Here is a 13,651-nt window from a genome sequence, read left to right on the forward strand (position 1 = left end):
GGGAAAGGAATAAGAAGCCTCTCTTAGATCATCTTCCCCTTTCTAATACAAAGTCTTTTGAAACCAAGACATTTTGTCAAGTTTGTATCAAATCAACAGTAGCAAATGCCTCCATTTCCTTTGCATTTTTGGAAGAAAGACTTTCTATTTTCAAAAAGGTATATACATGCCACAACAGAAAATTCTATTATTTTGATGAGGCCATATAGAAAGGGTTAAGCAAATTAACACACACTGTCCAGTGCAATACTCCCATTTGTTTCAAATGGGCCATCAGCAAGCATTCTAATTAAGTCAGTATTATTCATAATTAGCAGTTAGAAACTGCAGCTAATGAAAATTTTAGTACACTTCTTTATCTCTGAAAGCCTAAATCTAGTTTGCTACTGAAATTTTTATAAAGCATGTAAACAAGTATAAATTGCTACACATAATATGTTTGTAATTCACTGGGGTTTTTGTGCACCAAAGGTTTATGGAATCATAAAAAGATAAGACTTTAAAAAGCAATTTTAGGCAAACCAGCATCAGTAACTGCATGAGAAATTAATTTTAAAAAGTGTTCTCTGCTAGTGACATGATAAATCAAGAGCGTCACTGTCTCCACCGTAGCTTAAGTTCACAGCTGAACAAAACCTTTTTCCCAGGTTGAATTCTGACACTAGGTCATAATTAAGAGGGAAATGGGAGAAGAGGAGATGCAGGGAAAAAAACCAAAAAACAAAACCAGCTCCTCTACCAAGACACCGCACCCAACATTAGAAACAAAGCTTCCACCCCCCTACTCCCCAGCCTCTGGATAACTCTTTTATTTGCAAGGGGCTTGAGGGTTTTACACTGTTTTTATCTACAGCTCAGTCTCTAGTCCCTTTGCAACCACTCCACTGCAACGAACCAAAATAACCCAGGGCTGAAGCAGTTTATTCCCATTTAACTCCCTAACTTCTGCTTCAGAGCACAAGTCTAGCTTTCCTGCCCTCACAACTGACTTTTGCTTTCTTTGAGCTCCTGCCCACAGATTAGAATTTATGGCTCCCTCCAAATACAGTCCGGGAGCAGCTCCCTCTTCACACAGCTCGTTTACACCCTTCTTCCATCCACAGGCAGCAGCAGGACCCAAGCAACTACGAGAAGCAAGATCTCCACAGAGCTACCAGAGACAACCACTGTGCTATGACGGCAGCATGAACAGCTGCGCTTTGTATAATGTGCTGTGCCGTGAATTAGTGTTAGATCTTCAGCGTTATTTCTGAACTTCAACACAGAACCCAAGCAACATTTTCAGTCTGGTCTCACTGCTTCTGCTCTGTCTCTTTCTCTCTCTCTCTCTCTTTTTTTTTATTAATGCAAGATCTGTGTCTGAGTCTCACCCCAGTCCTATGAAGACCTCAGCAGTTCCTCATGGTTTTGACTCTACCAGTATCAGTATGTACCAAACACGGTAAAAACAGGAAGGCACAAAAGAGTGACCAAAGGCTTTCTGGAAGACAGGGAAGTAAGGACTGTATCAAAATTTCCTTTCTAAAACAGCTTTTTTGGGCTGTTACACAGTATCACCCAACCCTCAAACATGGTACAGACATGCTGAACATCAATCTTTTTTTGCACACTGTACTGATAACTGGGACTATCTAAATAAAGCTAAATTAAGAGGTGAAGATAAATATGTCATATTTTAATCCAAGAAGCCTGGTATTTCATAGTCTAAACACCATCATCGGCGCAAACACACATCTTTGTGTGTCCTCCTATGGTCCTAAGATAGGGATTTTAAGTATTACTTAACCATTCTAGGCTTTCTTAGATATTATCTTCCTTATCGTACACTCTTGTCAAACATATAAAGATATCCAAAAGTCTAATTATAGACTTGTCATTGTAATTTAAGAGTTCTCACTGAATAGCATTCGAATTGATTTTACTTCTCAAATGTCTCCTCAGATATCTTGTATTCAAATACCAGTAAGATGCTCTGCCTGCCTCAATACCCTTTACAAAGAACAGCAGACAAATCTGGATGCTGCCACCAACGGCCCTGCTCTTGAGGAGTCTAGTTTCACACCCTTTGCACCCTTGAATTCAGTAACCACTGAATATAGGCACTTTCATGGGGGAATTTTTCTTAACAAAAACAAAAAGGGAAAAAACCCCAAACAAACAGAACTCTACTAAAACAATAATTTTTACATTTCTCTTTAAAGCAGATGATACTCTATTTACAAGGCTTTTCTCTTTTAGAGATTCTCATAGACTGTCATTTTCCATTCCCTACATTTAAACTTAAAACACCTGCAGAATTTTTACTTTTTCTTCTTTAAGTCATCCTAGTCTCCACATGCTGCTCAAAAGAGGCAAATTACATAAAAATTCTGTTTGGAAAAAGATAATACAATGATATTTTTATGTGATAAAAAAGAATAAACTGGCATTTCAGAAAGATTTTTTTTTTCTATTCTGAAATTTTCTGGAATTCACTTTTCTTGTTTCTTTTGGGCTTTTGTTTTGTTTTTAATGTCTTTATGGTTCATAAAGCCTAATACTGATCTCTCCTCGATTTAGCTTACACTGAGAAACTCCACCTTAAAACAAGGAAGCTCCTCTGTTCGCCCTTTCAAAGCACATAGCAACATGTCGTCCGTGCCACACAGGCACACAGAAGTACTACATTCCTTCCAACACTGATTAAAGTTCAAATTCATTTTAAAAAATGAATCCATGTTATTGATCTTATTTTTCCCTAGCATTTCTAGAAACTCTACGATCATAAAGACTTGTTTTGAGCCAGGAATGTACATTAAATGATTGAAAGCAGCAGTGGTGGGGGGAGGACCAGGGGTTGTGCAGAAACAACAGTACTGCTGAAAGTGACACCTCAGCGTTACCCGGTTTTCTGTATTTGTCCATGGTATTGACTGACTTTTTTTTTTTTAATATAAGAAAAAGTTCAGCTGGACCTAACCCTTTTCTTCCTCCTCTTGAGGGGGTACAATATTTCCACCATGCAAAAAAAAAAAAAAAAAAAAAAAACCCCCCCCCCAACCCCTGTCCCCCAGAGACAAATTACCTAAAGCAAGTAAAAAAACCCTTTGGGGGGGTACAAAATTTCCCCCAAGAAAAAAAAAAAAAAAAAAAAAAATCCCCCTCCCCAACCCCTGTACCCCAGAGAAAACTTACCTAAAGAATGTGCAGCTGTGGTTTTGGAGCTGAAAAATCGACCAAGTCCAAGGTCTCCAAGCTTTACTACCCCTGTAGCTGTAATGAACACATTAGCTGGCTTTATATCTGACAAAAAAAAAATTAAAAAATTTAAATGTCACAATGAGGCTGCAAGAAAAGCTACTGCTCTACTAATAACAGACTGAAAGAGGCTAGTATTTACAGCTAATATTAGCAAAACTTCTCTGTGCTGTTCAGAAAGAGTGAGTCTAGGATTCAGAATTTCAAATTAACTATTTCAGCAGTACAAATATTGCTCAAGCAAAAAATTAAGAGCCATAGAAAGTATTGTAAAAAACCCCAAGCAAAGAAACAACAAAGAAAAAATAACCCCACACACATCCACTCACACCCAAAGAAGCATATACAAGGAGTTCATTACCATTTTACATAAACAACATACAAGGACTTCCAGGAGAACTACGAAAACTCTCATTATATCTTAAGACCAAAAATACTTTCATGAACTGTAAAACATTTTTCATTACTTTTGCTGATCATATTACCAAGAGCAGCATGATGTTATTTATATGAAATAAGTAACTGATTCTATTTAACAGTAGGCATTAAAAAAAAAGCAGCAAGATTTACTCAGGAGAATGGTTATTTGAACTCGTTAATGGAATTGGGCTAATCAAGTAGAAACAAAGGAAAATAACGATGTATACCTCAGATAGTTATTTTTCATACGTAATATCCAGTTTAAGTTTTAGTGCAATCCTTTAGAGACAACAGTAAAGATTTTTATTTTATGATTTTTAACAAGGTACCTATCCTGTCAGTCTTCAAAGTAAACTGACCTGATATTTGTTTGGCAAGTGCGCTTAGCTTTCATTCAGCTCAAAAGCAATGCACTGTGGCTCTCAATTTGAAGGAAATCACTTAACTTTGGTATGAGGGGATTACAGTTTGCGTAAGGTGGGTACAGTAAAAGGAATGGTTAATAACCCTTCAAACACAAACATCTTCAGGTTTCCAATAAAAAGTTACAAAATCTTATAATTTGAGGAATACAGAAGCAACTGTGTTACGCTGCTATCTGACTTTGTTTTCAGGAGTTTGAATCACCCTTTGTGTAACAATCCAACACAGCTATCAGCTTAAGTTAAAAGCAGCTTTAATTGTCATTGGTTTTGGTGTGTGACCATGGAATTGATAGATTTGCCACTGGCAGGTTTGCCAGAAAATCTGAAGGTATATTTCAGTTTAAGGAATTAAGATCATTTTGGTTTTGAGCTAAAATACACTGAAACAAACTAGTTGATTCATAAAAGCATTAAAGGAAGATACCTATATCCTATGGAAAGAATCTGTGATTTTACATCCTTCTCTTTGTATAGTTTGTATTTGCAGGTATCTGTACAAATGCGTAAAGGAAAATAAAAAACCAGAAGAATCACAAGGAAAAGCCATTTGCAAGGGCATCTAAGTTGATCTGCTGAAGGGTGCAACATTTCTAGCTGCAAATGACAAAGCTCAGCAGAGACGAGGGACTTCTGCTTTCAGGCAGCTATTTGCATCCCAGCAGAAGGAAGCCACCACCCTAAGACTTATATAATTCCACCTGAGCCAAGAGAGACAGCCCATATACACCTTGCAACTCATAGCCAGAGGGACTTCCAAAGGAAAACAAAAACCCTGAACTGAGAAGCAGCTATACTATGGCCTGTTTTCTTTGACTCAAGAGTTACAAGGTGAAATGAAGACAACATAGGGAGCAGACAGCAGTGCAGAGGTTTAAAATCGGGAAGAGATTTAGTACCTCACAGGGACAGCTGGCAAATGCAAGGGCTGTTGGGACACAGTACTTGACACAGACTGGAAATAGTGCGGAGGAGCAGAGAAAGGGAGAAAAGGCCCACGGCTAAACACAATCCAGTAGATAAGGGAGTGAGAGAAGGGCCTATACATTGCCAGAAGGAATGGCAGGAGGCGAATATTTTAATAATAATAATAATTTTATAACAAAAAAACAAAGCAGCAAGAGATTAAAAGAATGGATGAAAAGAATGGATAGCTGTGCAAGGACACAGGTAACAATACTCGAGAGACAATGGGCAAATAGAGAAGAACAAGAACAGGACAGAAAATAGAAGCCAGCAAAATGAATTGAGCAAAGAGGTAACAGTGGTAGAGGCTCCAACAGTTACAGAACTGTCACTTATTTTGAAAAACTTTGTATCAGAAGCCATTGCTCCTAACAAATGCCTACCACAATAAACGTACAACCACAAACTTGTCACACTTTTCTGTTACTTATAAAACATTACAGAAACATACATTGTGTCAGCTGTCAAAATTAATTCTATTGTGATGTTATTGGGCATCATCTGAATTGAACCAGCTTAATTCTCACCAAGTAAAAGGTTCAGTAAAGACAAATAATCTTTGATCCTTTATTACCTCTATGCATAACACGACGAGAATGCATATGTTCCAAGGCACTGCAAAGCTGAACAAAGTACTTCCAAACTGTTCTTTCAGGAATTAACCTCTTCTGTTTCTTAAAATGCTTAAAGAAAAAAGGACGAACACTGAATATTAAAATTTAAAACTTGCCTAAAATGACTAAAAAAAAGATAGAAAATCCTTTATTTAAAAGCCAAATGCAAGAAGCTCGCAACCTAATTAGAATGGTTTAACAAAACTTCTTGACACAGAAAGCTTTTCCCTTAAATATTAAAATATGTATCATCAACGCACGTGTTTAAGTCAGTCCACAGATAGAGCTACAAATGATACTACTGAAATAGAACTGCTATTCCAAAAAAGGATTTATCTGGTATTTCGCTATCCTCAGTGCGGTATTAATGTGGTCAGAATCCTCTAGCATAAAGGAACTGGCCACAGAACAAATACAGCTCAGCGAGAAAGGTTTGTGCCACAGAACTTCCCATATGAAGTACTTCCTTACACCAACAGCGATTTACATGTCCTCATTCTCTAAATAGAAGAAAACCTAAATAGTAGTGACACACAATCAGTAACAAAGACCACATAAGGACTGTAGATCGGGTGAGCCTTGGAAGTTTCTGCAATGCATAAAAGGAGGAACTGTGATTTCTGAAAATTTCATAGCGATTGGACTCCCGTTAAGAGCATTTTCCACCCTGTATAAACAGCTATTACCCATCACTGGTAACAGTTCACTGGCCTGTTAAAGCTTACATGAAACATCATTATACTCTGCTACACATATCTCTTTCAGATACTATATTGAGGGACTACAATAACTCCAAAAATACATACCAAAAAGCTGGAATTCAGCCAATGCTAAAATGTGCGAGTTTGATCATTATAAATTTTGCAGCTAAAGGCAAGAAGACTGAAAAATTGCTGCTACTTCAGTCTCTCTTTTTAAAGAACTGGTATTTTGACAGATTTAAAATTTAAAAACAAAGAAAATACATGAACAACATTAATACTAACAAAATTTTAGATGCAAAGCAAAATACTTAGCTGTATTTTAATGGTGTGTGTACACATACACACACACTTCACACTCATGCAAACCCTAAGAAAGTTCATATAACAAACACTTATTATTCTGGAAAAATATACTATGTTAATATGTGCCACTGAGAAGTTGACGGCTGCATCTACATATTACAGAGACATGCAGGAGTATGAGAAAGGTGTTTTTAAATTTGCTACAGCAAAAAGCATCAGTCATAAAGAGGATCCTAACATTTCACCAAAATGCTTTTAGTTATAGGGATTATTTCAAAATGCATTTTCATTTAAACGATGCAAGGCATATAAATTACTTTAAACATAATTTTCTCTCAGTCTTGGACTGAATCCAAACCAACCCTGTGTATCTGTTCTCCCCATAGCTGGATTTGCATATCAGAGGATTGTTTGATGTCAACAGGAAGATGGAGACCAGGTTTCTTTTCATTTAAAAACAAATACACAATACATGTAAGTATGTGCACATGAAAGCACAGCTCCTTGATTCAAAATGCATTCTGAAATTATCGCAATTATGACTAGGTACTTTATTTAAACATTCTGAATTATTATTTTAACTCAAAACTGAGCACAAGTAGTAATGAAACACCATTCACAAAATGTCTGAAGTGGAAAGAATTTCCACTACAGATTTCCATTCCAATGTACATTAAGTACATCAGCATACTTTCAAAATACATGTTTTCAAAGCACTTAGGTACAAGTATTCTTTTAACATTTTATTCATTTGCCAGCTATAACTTCATTACTGATTGAACTCTACGAAATCAGCTTCAGTTCTTACACTGTACGTATGCAATATAACAACAGTTTAAGGTGTATTCTCATTCTACTGAAGGCATTAATAGTTTTGCTTGATGATAACTTCTCTTCCTGAAAGCATTAATAAAATTAACTCTATAGAGTTTATCCATCTAAAAAGGATGCAAAAGAAAGCTGCTACATTTGCTAACAATGCTTAACTAAAGGAAATACATACCATTTTCCCTGGTACATGTTTAAATCCAATTATCTTTAAAATAAACTCACTGAACATTACTTAGTAATTAATTACACTACCTTCTTCTGTCAAAATAAACATTCTCAATGTTTTCTCGGACTGTTGTCACCGATACCCAAAACAGTGATGAAAAGCCTCCACTACCAAAAAAGATTGATTTTGCAAGACTAGCTATTGAAACAAATTATAAGTTTTTAGGCAACAGTCCAGCAGGCACTGCTGATTCTGAGAAGAGTCACTAAGGAAAAGGAATCCCATTCCTCTTTAGAACTTTACCTTCAAAGAAGAAATATAAGTTGATGAAAAACATGGTCAAACCTATTTTACGCCAAGGAGCATATTTAAATTCGTATAGCACGTTAGCTATATTCAAAGCCGGATTCTCTTCTCTCTCCTCCATTTTAGAAGTCTGTAAGATGCAGTTCAAACAGTTGTGGGGTTTGCCCCCTCCCTATCAGGAAGCCAAAATGCAGAAGACATGATGCCAGAACAATAATTGTTAACCTCTGTCACAGTCGAGCACAGCAGCACCACGAACAGTTAATACCGAAACTAACTCACTGCCTGGTACTGTCACATCTCAAGCCTCCCAAGGTCCAGACAATCAAGGTAATATCGCTATCTCCCATTGTAGACAAGTTGCTATTACCTGCCCAAACTCAACCCCAAAGGAATGCAGCCCAACGTACAGTTTTCTAAAGCACTATCACCTCAACATTTTACTATTCTGCTTCTTCCACCCGTCTGAGGCTCAAAGGATAGTCCTGGCGTCTCTCAGACCACTGACCTTATGCCGTGTGATGTTAAAAAAAATATAATCCTGTCTGAGGTGAAAGATCAGTCTCAACATCATTGAAACTGGGCAAAAAGGGCACTGCTTGTACATGTGCATTAAAAATGTGGGCAGTGTTGCAAGCTAGTGTTTTATCAGGTAAACAGAGAATACCAGGCGTGCTCCAGCAGCAGACTGCCTCCCAGCAACATTTCTTTCAGAAGCCATATCCCATGAAATTTCTATCTCTATCTTTGAGAATGGAATCACAAAAAACCCTCCTTTGAAGAGTTTTCACAATGTCAGTACAGATAAAACTGCAATTCAGTCACTTAATGCAACTGGAAATTCTTGTGGTCATAAATTTGCTGTTCAAGTGTCTTAAAGAGCTTTAAGGTAAGCAGATTATATCACCAGTTCATCTTTTTGTCCCTTTTTACAGAATGACTGAGCAGTTTACAGAAAACAAAACTCTCCTGCTTTTCTCAAATGAATTGCTGAAAGAATTATTAAATATTCTCCAAATGCTTCCATCCCAGTAAACAGAAATATAGCTACCCTCCACCTAAACAGCCATTCAGTTTCTTGAAGGCATAAAAAAAAGAAGATAGATGGGGAAAAAAAGTTTAAAGTCAATATAAAAGAAAGGAATTATATTACACTGAGTTTTTAAAGGAGATGCTTTAAAGGTCAAATTCCAAAACCAAAAGTGACAGCACCTAGCAAGTGGTTTTATTTAGGCTTAACGAGCACAGTTCAGATAATACTCTTAAAAGGAAATATGCAGGATCATGTCTGGCTTTTGTAAGAAAACTAAGGATTTCCTGTAGATTAATAAAGAACAGTGAGCATAGATGGTTACAATACAATTAAAGACCGAGGATACAGCTGACAACATCTCGGTAACCACGCTTGAAAAAATTTTAGCATTCAGTTCTGACATTAGTGTCTCAGAGGATTTTAAGGTGTGATTGGTTTACATCTCACTGAATAAGGAAAAAAGATAGAAATAAATAAAAAGAGGTTTTAAAAAATTATTAAGAAGCAAACTGGACTACAGAAAGCAAGAGTTTTATGAACATCCCTTGCAGAAAGATGATACAGTGATCTAAACAATTCTGCAGAGTAGTTAAAAAAAAAGTATTTCTAATGGCCAAACAAGCCCACTAGAACATATACCTGCATTTCTCTCTCTAGGGTAGAGATGTCTTCTGAAAGAGAGGATTTGGAAGAAAAGTAAAATGAGAATGCTCACTTCTTTGCTTAAAATAGATTCCCTTTCCTTTCTTTCATGCTTTGATGAGGATCTTGATTGCCTCTGTGTGTTCTCATGACTTCACTTCCAGCTTACAAAAATATAAAGGTGGGGGAGGGGTTTTTTAATATTTATCAGAACACAGTGATTCAACAAACAGATACTTGTGGGAAGAAAGAGGAAAAGCAATGCAAGATCACTTTCCTCATCAAAGTGATGCAAAAACAATTATTACAAGGAACTTTTGAGTAACGAAGTTCTTGGCCACTTCTGCCTGTGTCTCTTTGGAAGTCTTCTTTAATGTGGACTAGCAGAAAGAACAGAGAGAGGAAAGAGGAGGTCAGGCAGCTGTAATAGAAAATTATGGAAGAGCAAGCAAGAGTTCTCTCTCTGTGAGTGAATTCCACAGAAACAAACCAGAACTGGCAAGGGCATGCAGGGTCAAAAGGATAGACCAGTGAAGATGGACCTCAACATCTCTACTTTTCAGAGTAAAGAAGAGAGACGCCTGTACACAAAAATGAAGTTTCTACGGAAGCCTTACTTTCTATTTAAAAGGCTAGATGATTCCAGTAGGAAAGCAGCATCCCAGGAGCTTTGTCTGCCTCCACTCATGAATCAAGCTGCCCATCTCAGTAGACTGCAGTAAGTTTTCTGCCATTTTTCTTTGCTTTCTGTGCAGAACAAAAATAGACCTTTCCACCACATCTTGATTGATTCATCCAGTTTGATCATGAGATGATCAAATTTGCCTACATTTCAAGAGTAGCAACTGTTACTTAGTTGTAAAAATACTACAAATACCAAAAATCCTGAAACTATAATAATACAACTAATATCTATCTAATATCTTGTTCTTTTTCCAACTTTCCTTACCCCATTTACACCTCCAGTGAGGATGCCATAGTTTTTTTTCCCCTTCCAAGACCCCCCGCAAAATGCATTAAAAATAAATAAATAAATCTTCCTCTATTAGTGATCTTAGTATACAACAAGTAACTTTATTTAATAAATAACAGAAGAGTGAGTCACAGTACAAAAACTAAGTAATTGTACTCAGTATCTACTAGCATCAGAAGGCCGAATTAGTAGAATGAAACTATGGTCTTTTCTAAAAATAAAAAATAAAATAAATTTTAAAAGCTACCTCACACATACCACAGAACTGAGATAGGAACATCTTCTCAAACACAATCTTCTTTCACACACAGTCAATATGAAGACATCTACTTACAAAAAATACAAAGCCTTGTAAGAAAAATGCAAGTCAAAACGGTCATATTTTCTTTTATGCTAATAATCTACTAATCAGACTGTTAATAAGACTCCTGATTAAACTCAGATCCCTTAGAAAGCTCTGAACTAAGTTGCTCTCTCTATATAATTTTTTTTTAATCCAACTGCCTTTGTGAGGACTCATATCATTTTTCCTTATTGAGCAGTCCACCCACAGTCACCCAGTTCCACCTCACATACTGCATTCAGACAAAAGATCACCTACTGATATAAGACCTACTTGCAGAGCCATTCAAATAGAATTTCAGTACTGAATCATTTCCACTGTCTCTGCTGTTACTGCTGAGTGGGGCTTCTTAAAACACACAGCCACATGTTTAAATTCAACAGTATTTGTTTATATGCCTCTCTCCAATAAATTCCCTTGGGAAAACCGGTACAGCACAAAAAGGTGAAACTTGTGCTTGAATCATTAGCTCTACTTCCTAATAAAAAGCAATTGCATGCCACAGTAAATACTGAGGCTACCATATTAACTTTTTTTCTTTTTAGTTCAAATAAGGGACATAAATCCAAAAATCTCTTTTCACTCTCAGCAACTTATTCACATATCACAAACACTGACACTGCAAATTTTTCAAAGACAACTGCGTGAAAAGCTAAAAATAATCTCAAAGTATTGTTTGCAGGGCATTTCAAACAAGAAAAGTATTCAGTATTATTATTTAATAAAATCTTTCAGTTCTCCCAGTTAATCTTCAGTTCCACCCCAGTTAAAGCCATTCGAACAGCCTGTGTAATAGGTAAATGAAGTTTAACTCGATGTTAACTTTTCATAGTTGACTGACATTGTCACTCCCCCTGTGAGTACAGCCAGTCAGCTTACACTATAGCTTCAGGTGTGATGTCTGTGAAGGGGATTGTCCGCAAGACAAAGCGGTGCTGATAGTCTAATTATTTTTGCAGAAAAACTACCTGCTTATTCTGATTGTTCCAGCGGCAGACGCAGCCAATGGTTGATTCACAGAAAAACTAACAAGGGTGCCTGGCAATTACCCAGCCCAATTATCCCACGGGTTACAAACGTCAGGACTAGCCAGCTTTCCTTCTACCAGCACACACACGTAACTTGCACATGGCGCAATGCTGCCGCTGCTCTTGTTCTGGTTACCTGTGGCTGAGAGCAAAGGTGACAGTCGAGCACCTATCAGACACGCCAGTAATACACACATACAGGGAGCAAAACCTTACAAAGCTAGCTCTCCTACCTTGGCAGGGCTCTATACATTTGTTTTTTCTTTCAGGACTTCACAGCTTCATCTCAGAATGGTCATTTCCTCCGCTAACACCCAGCCCCTTTTTTTACCTGCTACGGAGCTACACATACATACAAAGTCAAATAAGGATGCACTACCTTTTAATTACAGGGGTTAAAAAAAGAAGGTCTGTGGCAAAAATTAGCCTGACTGGTTCAAAGCCACGGGTTTCTCCTTCAGGAAAAGGCACATTAAAATAAATCAGCTTTGATCTGTAATTAGCATGTACTGTGTTACAGTATCCTAACATATTACATGCTTCTTCAAGCCACACTATCTTTTTTAAGTCTTTTCAAAAATGAGCATGTAAGAAAGCTAAGAGTAAAGGTGATACAGAACGTAAAAAAAAAAATTGAGAAAAAAAAGTATTTTGAAGCATCTAATGTCTATCAATGATTTAGCTTCAGCAAGGTGCCAAACTGTTCCCTATCATAAAACATAACCCTATGCTAAATAAAAAGACGAGTCAGGAGGTTTGGCATTGAGTGGGGTGGAGGAGAATGGGTGGGTAGGAGGGGTTTTTTTGATCTTTAAATAAAATCAAGCAATCATGGAGAAAAAAAAAGAAAAAAATACAAGAAAGAGACAGATACCGCTGAAAACTAAAAGAACCAGATTCCACTTTTTAAAATTAGCTTTTATACATCATGAGAAATCAGTATCAGGAATAGAAAATACACAAGTATGCACAAAAGACTAATTTAAAAATACTTTTTCTGCAATCATGATGCCATGTATTTGGACATAAATCTAAGAAAAAAATCTCAGAACTAAAGCCACCATATTTTCTCCCCCTTCACAGTGCGTGCACACCCAGTTTTCAATTGTTTTCTTCACGTCAAAAGACCCTTTTCTCATTCATTCCTGTCACTAAGCTAATAAGCAGTTTGAAAGTGTCTCTAGGCTTTATTCATTGTGCACTATTCAAAACCTATTATTATTAAATATAGGTTTCAGGGAGGGGTACAGCTTCCTGGCATGCAACACTGGAATATCAATTTAAGAAAATAAACTTCGTGAAGTTTATCTTCACAAATGACCTTACAAATTATGACGTAGTAATATCTCCATTTTACAGATTAAAATGGGGGCAAAGAATTAAGACCAAAAGTGCTAATTAATTCTAGCACCAATTTAAGCGCTTCCTTTTCAATATATTTAGCTTTATGAAACAGCTTATCTTCAAAGCACGGTTTCCACTCAGAACAGAGAAGCTGCAAATGCTCAATACTACAAATCAAACCTCAGATTTTTACCTTGATTACCAGAAATACAACAAGCAATTACAATTCCCACCAAATTACAGTCGTTGAAGTGGTTTATACAGTACCCCTTAGGAACAGTCCCAGAAGCAGTAGGAAAGGGTGGTCTTTGAAAGAGTG

General features: G+C 36.8%; 1 protein-coding gene across 1 annotated transcript in view; it reads right to left on the reverse strand.

The window, feature by feature from the left end:
- The window catches only part of NEK7 (NIMA-related kinase 7), a 65,200-nt gene that overhangs the window by 16,849 nt on the left and 34,700 nt on the right, over positions 1-13,651 (reverse strand). Inside the window, exons 6-7 of the mRNA XM_010131123.1 lie at positions 5,620-5,728; positions 3,175-3,282 (exon numbers count right to left, since the gene is read on the reverse strand). Coding sequence (XP_010129425.1) covers positions 3,175-3,282; positions 5,620-5,728 — 217 coding nt within the window. The remainder of the gene's footprint in view (positions 1-3,174; positions 3,283-5,619; positions 5,729-13,651) is intronic.

This window comes from Buceros rhinoceros, unplaced genomic scaffold (genome assembly GCF_000710305.1).
Source record: "Buceros rhinoceros silvestris isolate BGI_N320 unplaced genomic scaffold, ASM71030v1 scaffold14492, whole genome shotgun sequence".
NCBI lineage: Eukaryota > Metazoa > Chordata > Aves > Bucerotiformes > Bucerotidae > Buceros > Buceros rhinoceros.